Consider the following 9,994-nt stretch of genomic DNA (forward strand, 5'->3'; position numbering starts at 1 on the left):
TTTTACATAGGTTGTCAAACCTGACCCCTATCTCATTGTAGAAGCTGTTCCCCTGGAATATTACAGTTCTCGGTTATCCAATCGATTAATCCTCCAGACCAACTAAATTGGGGAAGCTGAAGCAGAAATGAAATTGTAGGGTGAGGGAAGGGGGGAGCTCCAGGAAGGCTTCGCCCTCTCAATTCGCTTTCACACTCGTTCAGTACTTATTCTCTCAAAACTAGTGAGGCAACAGATAATGTAGAGCCCATAAAATGAATTTTAGTAATCTAACTAGAATAATATGTGCACATAAATAATGATTTACTGATGCAAATCATTCAGATAATCTGGGAATTAACTAGTAAAACAAGGGTCCAGCTATATCATAAAGACATATTCCAGTTCATGAGCATGTCTGATTAGTCGTCGTTTAAATTTATCAGAAAAATAACTGAAAGAAGATATAAATTATGCCATCAAGTAGAAGTCTGAACTCATAAAATACACAATCAATAATAATATAATATATCTAACAGTGCAGATTCTGCAGAAAGAACAAGAACAGGAAAAAAAACTACTTACATATCTTGATCTCGATCATTCTCCAATGCAAGTTTTGCAACACATTGAAATGCCGCATCAACATTGTAATTCTCTTTCGCTGAAGTTTCAAAATAAGGTATATTACCCCGGGATGCACACCATTCCTTTGCTTTCTTCTCAGAAACCTATTTGAAGCAAATAATAATAATAATAATAATAATAATAATAAGAGCATCATTTCAACATAGAAGATCAATGGAATAAGAAGCGTAGTCAAACCCTTACCACTCTGCTGTTCCCACCATCTACATCCACCTTGTTTCCAAGTAGAATAAATGGAAATGTACTGGGATTTGATGGGTTAGCCTAGAGAACAGCGAAATGTTAACAGCACTTTCAAGTGGTATGCAAAGGATAATGAACAAAACTTGTATGTAATTAAAGGTACGAAAATAAAAAAAGAACTCATGGAAATTGTTACTAGACAAGATATTCATGGCATGAAAGAATAAAAGATAAAATTAATGAATAGTTTAAGCAATAACATGAACAAATGGGTTATCAACTTTTTAGCAAACCAAATATCATATATTGCTCCATCACTATTCATCGAACCATCATTCTTAACCAAAAAGGAAAAAAATATGAAACCAGTATAGTATAATTCAGCTCAAGATAGATTATGCAAAATTGATTATAAAATAGAAGGCTTGAATAAACAGTAATGTCCATGAGTATTGGTCATATCATATAGGTTTCAGCATATACATCTTATCTAGCCTATGCCGGCTGATGATATGACACCGATATTGGCTAAAAATAGCTAGTACATATTGATATATAGGTTTCAGCATATACATCTTATCTAGCCTATGCCGGCTGATGATATGACACCAATATTGGCTAAAAATAGCTAGTACATATTGATATTGAGCAATAAAGACCAACAGAAGCTGACAGCATAAACGTAAGGTACAAATATCAAAAACCTTTATTGTAGTTTTGTGTTAAGGAAAGACAAAAATAAAAATAAAAAGACCAATAGATGCAATACTTGTGTTCGTACTGAGATATTTGATATACCATTACTTGTGATTCGTAATCATCCCAAGGCGAATATGGATACCAATATACCACACTTGATGCTGAGACTTCAAAGCTTGCTAAAATCACATTCTAAAATATGCGAAATATCTTCATCCCCAATTTTTTTCTCTTTTGAGAATTGGTAGGATTGACATGACCGCATATTATGTCTCTCCAAGAGAACTAGAACACAACATTACACACTGGAGAAATTCAAGCCATACAGGATATAGGCTATCTGGTTCTTAGACTGATGAACAGAAAACACAGGTGAAGCCATCCAAATGACTGACCGCTATCATTCATAACAATCTCGTGGCCTAAAACTTTTATGAACAAAATAATAAAATATTTTAAGTCATGCAAGAAATGGTTGCAGAGTGATAATCAAGAATAAACCAGAGATTTTAAAAAGAGAAAAGAAAATAGCAACCATCTGATCTTTCTCTTCATTAAGTAGGACCTTCTCAGGATTCGGGTCAGTCACTTCCTCCCTTCTACCTAACATTATAATTATATCTGAAAAATGTAGCAGATATTGGCAAAATTACTTCAAACAGACTGTACCAAAAAAGTTACACAAGCAATAAACATTTTTGATTGAGATGGAATATTGCCCAGGGATCTCAGCTGGCCCTATGAAGTTTTATAATTAAGGAAAAAGTGGTAAATAGTACAAGGGTTATAACCTGACTCATAAATGTAAAAGCTATATTTAAGTAGTGTCACTCATAGGTAGAAGCAGTGATATCGATTCAATATGAGAAAATTCACAAAAGCTAAGCTATCGGTATTGGGAATGATGAAAGGCCTAGAGTAGCTAGACTTCGAGGGGCTGTTTGGTTCCCTGTTTTTGAGGGAAAGGCTCTCTTGAAAGTCTGTCAAAAGTACCAAAAGTGTCACTTTTTAGCAGGCTTTCAAGCAAAATCGCCTCTTTTAGAGGCGATTTTGCTGAAAGCCTGCCAAAGAAGTGACACTTTGACAGGCTTTCAATGGAAAAATTTTCTAACCAAACGGACCCTGAGTCTTCTATGATAAGTGAGCAGATCCTTGTGAACAGCACCATTAGCTATGAAGCGGGAAATTGATACTTTCTTGTCTATGTAAACTTGGCATACATTTCTAAGCTTGGCAACTGTCAAAACAAAATAATATCTCCTTTACGTTTCCAAGGACCCTTTATCATCCATCATTTCACAATCTATTACAACTTGTTACAATTAGGGCCCGTTTGGATAATGGAATTATTAGAAGTAAGAAGTAGGTTATAGAAGTAACTTTCAAAGCTATGAAGTTGGAAGTAGTGGAAATAGTATTTTTTTTATTTGTTTCAAATATTTTTAGAAGTAATGAAAGTAGAACTTCTTCCTCTTCATTTACTTTTTTTGTTTTGGATAACATTTGGAAATATTATTAGGAAGTAATTTTATCAATGAAAAGTTGTTAGAAGTAACTAATAAAGGAAATATTAATAAAAAAAATTATTTATGTCATAATTAATATGCATTTCAACTACTTCCGAGCTACTTCTAAGTATTGAGGATTGAAAAAATATTTTGGAAGTAAGGATGACACGTAAGCGCCACATAAGCATTTAGGGAAGTATTAGAAGTAAGTTTTTCAGAGAACCAAACACACTTTTTTGCTTGGAAGTAGCAGAAGTAGCCTCTACTTCTTTTACTTCAGCTACTTCACAATTACTTCCGTGCAAACAAACAGGCCCTTAGCGGATGTCTTATCCCCAAAACCATAACAAGCAATAAACATTTAAAACTACAAAATAACAATAATGAAACAATTAATGCATCATTGTAAGAGGAGGGGGGGAGAAAAACAAGAACTAAAAGTGGAATCAATAAAGAAAATGGGGAAAATATAAAGACGGAGAAAATAATTTAAATAAAGCTTGATATTATTTATGAAGTGAAACTCCAAAGGTCATGGTAAGTGTGGATTGACAGCCACAGAACAAGTCTCTCTTGTTCAGTTATATAGCAGGAGGGATGGGAAGGGTAGGGGTTGAGTAGGGAGGGTTGCTTGTTTGATGCTGTACTAAAAAGAAAGGTGAATTATTTTTATTTTAAGAATCTAGAAGATTAAGATGTTTGGTTTCACAATTTATCTCTTCCTTGTTTTAGTTATAGGTGCATTTACTAGACATATTTCAAGACATTTTCGTTGTGTATTACTAATGACATGGTAAAGAGAAGTTAAAGCTAGAAAGGTGGAGAAAACTCTCGAATATAAAAGATTTAGAACAAGTCGAACAAAAACAGAATACATAAAATGTAAGTTTAGTGAAAATTGTGAAAGAAACAACTGTATAGTAATTATTTGAAGGTCAAGAGATATATCGAAGTAAAAGTTTCGCTATTTAGGATGAGTAATTCATCAAGATGCTAAGTTTGAGTATCATGTGGTTCATCGAATGAAATCTGGAATGATTAAAATGGAAGCGAGCTTCCGGGCTCGTATATGATCATTAAACATGTATAAAATTGAAGAGAAGTTGGATAGAACAATTAGAAGACAAACAACATGAGCAAAATAATGAAAGTAATATAAATGAGAATGTTAGGATGGACCAATGGAGATAATAGAAGATCGCATTTTGTAGAAAATAGAAGTCGCACGAATTCAGGATAAAATGAAAGACAATCAATAGAGATGGTTTAACCACGTCTAACAGAAACTAGTAAACACACCAATTAGGAGATCTGATATGATTATACTTAATGGAATAAAGAGGATTAAAGGTCGGCGTAATCGAAATTGGTTCGAACTTTCAAAGCATTTAAGAAAGATATAATAATAATTAACTTAAATACGAGTCGCTCTTAACAAAACTGAATGGAAGAGTAGGGTCAGCCAATCCAAAAACATAGAACCCAAATGTAAGAAATAGATTAATGTAGTAGGTCCAGAATTTTGGGATTAAGGGTTTGTTGTTGTTATTGTTGTCATAGACCACATGGATATGGCCACGACTGGTGTATAGTTATGAATGAATGAGTTTGATAATATTACCCTATTAAGCACTCACCCCTTGTTAGAGCAACATGTTACATAAATAACAAAACATCAAGGTGAAAATAACAGTTTACTTAGGAGGAGCAAAGCACATCATCTGATATCCTGTAATCACCTAGAGATAAGCATAAACTCATTGATCAAAAGTTCAAACATATAAGGCACACACTATTAACTACATCTAACTTGAAATGTTGAATAATCCAATAGGATCAACTACTTTTGCAGCCTACGATAGTTATCCAAATGACGTAAAAGGAGAAAAACTTATCACCAACCTGTTTAAGAAACTCATCATGCCAGTTGTCAAGAGTGTCGAAAGACTTGAGATAGTTAACATCATATACAAGGACACAGCAATCTGCCCCTCTGTAGAATGCAACACCAAGACTGTTGAATCTTTCCTGTCCTGCTGTATCCCAGATCTGCCAATAAAACAGCAAAATTTTTAAGACCCAGATCCGTCTGCAAGAACATGCTGTGTAAGTAGGAACATGCACGCTAGCTCACTTGCAAAGTCACGAGTCTATCATCAATCTGAAGTTCTTTGGTGACAAAATCAGCACCAATGGTAGCTTTGTACTGTTGACTGAATTTATTGTGTACATATCTAATTTGAAGGTCAGGAAGACTAATATGGAAAGTGACAAGAAAAATCTTATAAACTGTAAAGAGAAGCCATGAAGGAAAAAATTTCACAATGCAAGCGCTTATAAAATTCACAATAAAAAGGATTAGTGCAACAAACCTAACATAATTGCATAGAAAGCCAACCAGGTAGCATATATTACATGCAAACATTTAATTTACAACCTACTGCAATAAGCAATCAGGTACTCAACTAGAACCCTCAATACCTTTTACGCAAAAAGTTTAAGAACCATAACCAATTTCATTGAATGATGCACCCAATTCGATAACAACTAACAAATCACATCAGATGGAAATGCTAGCGGGGCTACTACAACAAAAATTAAAGAACAAGAAAAAGATATAAATTCTAGAACAAGAACAAGAACTTTGCAGCTGAACAGTAGAAATGAAGGCCTATCCACTCCCTTACTCCCTCAGTCAAAAATCGAGAAATGCAAAGGAATTCAAGACCCTATCCACTCCCTTACTCCCTCAGTCAAAAATTTGCATTATGAATCTAAACTTTGCTAAAACGGAAGATAATTTATCAAATTCTGAACTGAAAGCGAGTAATTCGAAACCCTAACAAGTTCACGATGCCTAATCAAGAATTTCCATGAAGAATCAAGTTACGGAAATCCGCGAACAATTCCACTACACCGCATCGAGAAATTTTCACGCCAAAACCCTAAATCGAACTCAAGAAGCTCCCAAGGATACTGATTCATGAGCGAAGTCTTCCCAACTCTGCAAGTAACCGAGCAAGGGTTCAGTATCTCGATCAAGATCCACCACAAAAACCCTAGAAATCTGAACCAAATCGATCTAAATCAGGAGAGAGAAAAAAAAGGAAAAAGGATTAAAAAAAATCTCACCCGCTGTCGCCGAGAAAGATGACTTTGAGCAGCGTCCGCCTCCGCGTCGACATGGCCGACGAGATCGAAGCAGAGCGGGAGGGTGGAAACGAATTAGAGAGGAACTGGAGGGGTTTTTTGACAATTTTTTTGGGGGGCGGTGCTGCGGGCTCGTCGCTCTCGAGGCTTCCTCAAGAGGCGCCAGCAAAGCGTTTGAAAAAACAAGAGGTGTTGCTACTGCTGCGCGTTGCTGGGTCCTACCGAGGACGCTTTTTTCTAGTATTTTCTGCGTAAAGTTTTTAAGGGCCAGTTTGGTTCATTTCTTTTTAGAGGCGTTTTGGCCAGAAAGCCTGTCAAAAGTGCTCTTTTGGCAGGTTTTCTGTCCACTACCCAAGGCAAAAGAAATGAACCAAACGGGCCCTAAGTGCTTTACTCCGCTGTCTGTACTGTGTTTTATTTATTTTATCGCAAGCACTGCTGAGTGCTGACCCTAAATATTCAGAATAAAAGTTTTTGTTAATGTGGTTGTCCCTTTTTTTAGTGCTTTATTTGCGGTAAAGGTCTATTTTTTTTAAGTAAGGATAGGGTTGTCCAACCGGGCAGGGCCAAATGGGTAACCCGGACCCGGGCCTGGTTCGGTTCGGGTCGGGTCCGATTCCAGGCCCAGTCTCGGGCCAGCCCTGTTTTTTCCTTTTTTTTCTTAAAATTTATTTTTTTTTAAAAATAAAATTTTAAGAGTAATAAAAAATAAAATATGCAAAATTTTGATAATAAATCAATCATATTATTAATCACTTGTAATTATACAATTTATAAATATAAATATCATAGAAATTAAAATGATAAAAATAAATTATTTATTATTAATCACTAATAGTTACAATTTTTTTGGAATTTATCACATATCAATAGATGAATACGTACATCCAAACTAGGTTGGCACCTACTCATCTATATTAATATCATTTGTAACTCTTTTCAAAAATAATTTATCACAAATTTACAGCTAATAAATAAAAATTACAAATTAATGAGTACTTTCTATACTTTATCTCTATCTCCTATTCCCAACTCTTCAAGTTTATCTTCAATACTAGCCATCTGATCAATGCATTAACTTCTCTTCTCGGACCTCCACTTATCTTGTAGGCACATTGTCGCATGTACGGTTGACGAATCTAGCGATGTTCTGTGGTTATCGATCAAACGTCCTGACATGCTGAAGGCGGATTCTGAAGCTACTGTAGAAATATGCATTATTAGTAAGTCACGAGCCATGATGAAAATATAGAATATGAAACTATTTCATATACTCTCCACCATTGCAAAATATCAAAATTATTATTTTGATCATTAACTAAAGGTGCAGTTAAATATTGTTCAATTTCAGAGACTTTCCTTAATGACCCAGATCCAGATCCATAGCTACCAGTTAGCCTCACTATCATTAATTGCCTATCAAAACTCTTACCTTTGCCCCGGCTTGAACTCGTAGAAGCAGAAGCAGTAAATTGATGTGTACTTACACTGTATCTACTTACGTACTCATCATATAATCTTTAAAAATAATAATTAATAGTGTTATGATGAGTAAGAGCAGTAATAGTCTAATAATCATCATCAGTGTCTATTGTCATGTTCTCATACAAAGAATTTAACAAATTTTGAAGGCCAATATCCTTCAAACATGGATCAATAAGAACCCCAAACTAAAAATAATAGGTATATGTGATGCCCCTGGGTTCACACAAGGCTGCAGTCCAAGGTGAAACCAAGAATGTCAAACCCGCCATGCACCACACCGTGCAATAACATGTTTCACCATCACAATTAACATCTTTCTAGTAGAGTCAACAACAGGTGTAGGTACAAAAGCAAGTAAAAGATAATACAAGAAATAACTGATAAAATGATAGTGGTCACATTAATATCTTATCATCCAACATACAGAAATACATAGTAAATGTCTGAATAGATAAACTGAAGTTCTCACAAGAATCAAATACAAAATGTCTGAGTAAGGAAACAAGGCACACCGCCTTTACAACATCTAGAATATAGTCCTCAAATATCTCACAAAGTCTACAGTGGAGTTCCAAAATGAAACATAACTAAAGAAAATAGATAGTTGAAGCTAAAGAGCATCGCCATCAACCTGCGACTCTCCGGGCACCTGGCTCATTACCTGAAATGGGGAGAGACAACGAGCGTCAAAGCGCTAGCGAGCAACATCACAACCAACCTCAAGGGAACATGGCTCGTTGTATAAGAAGATACAGATAATACATAATAAGTCTAAAATCATTGATCTTACTAAAGAGAATTTTAGTATTTAGAAATTTACAACACGAGCATAGGTACGTCAATCATTGATCTTACTAAAGAGAATTTTAGTATTTAGAAATTTACAACACGAGCATAGGTACGTCGAGCGAAATAATCCAAACAAGGAAACCCTCATGTATATACCTTGTATCTCAAATTGTAAATCCCTAAACACCAAACACGAGGTTCTAGTACAGGAACAATAATAAAAGAAATACAACTCATCTCAGAACATAAATACAGTGTCATGTCATAGCCTACATGAGTATCATGTCATAACCTACATGAATATCATGTTATAACCTACATAAGTGTCATGTCATAAACTCATGTGAGAAAGTCATATACAGGGTTAAGAAATATGTCTGATACATGAACTATATACAGTGATTTCCAAACACATGGAACAGGTGGCAAATGTCCAACACGAGGACTAAAATGGATTATAGTCCAACACGGGGACTTCTATAGATTATAGTCCAACACGAGGACTGTGCAACTGTAAAAAGTATATGCGAAAAGATATACATATTCTAAACTCGCACGTGTCTCGATGTACATGTCTAAACTTGTGTCAAAAGTCAACTCACATGTACAGATAAATTACTAACATTGTAAACTAGTGCTAGATCATCGAGGCGACCCCAAAAAGCAACTCAAACAGATCAAGAATCTGTAAAACACCTCATCAGTCGACTGATGTGTCGACTGATGCCATCAGTCGACTCATATGTCGACTGATAAGATCAGTTAGAACAGACTCAGCTCACCAGTCGACTGGTCGGTCGACTGAGGAACTGAGAAAACAAAATCAGCCCGTCAGTCGACTGATAATAGAAAAATTCAGCCCGTCGGTCGACGGATCAGTCGACCGATTGACTGCAGAAACTCTGTACAGGTTGATTATCACCATAAAATTTATCTAAAATCATCATCATCAATCCCAAGCATAAAGATACTGATATTAACATGTATGAGCTAAAATGAAACGAAAATTTCATGTGTAAATACATAAACAAAACCCTAATCATGTGCATTCATATTTTAAAACATTTTTAAAACAAAACTCGTGTTAAAACCCTCATTTAAAACATTTCAGATCTAGATCTTCGATTCACAAAACGTTGGTGAGTTTTTAACATTCTGAAATAACATATCTTCCCACTATATGCTATAAAAATCATACATTTGTACAAAAATTACATTTTTGGCTCATCAAAACTCATAAAAATCATTTGAAAACGTTTAGAAATTAGGACAAGGTTGGGCGAGATGTTACTCGCCTCTGGGGTGATGAAAAACTCCTGGATCTGTGAGAGAGTGGTTCCCCTTTGCTGCAACGTGAAGATCTCGACGAAAATCCTCCGAGTTCTTCCCCAAATCACCAAGAACAAAACCTAGGGTTTGAGAGAGGGGAGAGGGGGCTAGGGTTTTCTCATATCTGAGGATGAGAGGGGGGTTTTCGGGTAGAGGAGAATATATATGAATAGCTAGACCCGACCCAAAACCCGAACCAATCAAAACAGACCCGAAACGTGGAA

General features: G+C 35.5%; 1 protein-coding gene across 2 annotated transcripts in view; it reads right to left on the bottom strand.

The window, feature by feature from the left end:
* LOC109828020 (ras-related protein Rab7-like) overlaps window positions 1-6,356 on the bottom strand; it is a 7,441-nt gene extending 1,085 nt beyond the window's left edge. Inside the window, exons 1-6 of one of the 2 annotated variants that reach the window (XM_020395055.1) lie at window positions 6,150-6,356; window positions 5,995-6,084; window positions 5,152-5,251; window positions 4,920-5,066; window positions 811-891; window positions 565-710 (exon numbers count right to left, since the gene is read on the bottom strand). In XM_020395055.1, the coding sequence (XP_020250644.1) occupies window positions 565-710; window positions 811-891; window positions 4,920-5,066; window positions 5,152-5,251; window positions 5,995-6,084; window positions 6,150-6,202 (617 nt within the window). In that variant the 5' untranslated portion in view covers window positions 6,203-6,356. The remainder of the gene's footprint in view (window positions 1-564; window positions 711-810; window positions 892-4,919; window positions 5,067-5,151; window positions 5,252-5,994; window positions 6,085-6,149) is intronic. The other variant, XM_020395056.1, reaches the window with a different exon arrangement.
* Window positions 6,357-9,994: the final 3,638 nt, after the last annotated feature.

This window comes from Asparagus officinalis, unplaced genomic scaffold (genome assembly GCF_001876935.1).
Source record: "Asparagus officinalis unplaced genomic scaffold, Aspof.V1 AsparagusV1_Un635, whole genome shotgun sequence".
Lineage (NCBI taxonomy): Eukaryota > Viridiplantae > Streptophyta > Magnoliopsida > Asparagales > Asparagaceae > Asparagus > Asparagus officinalis.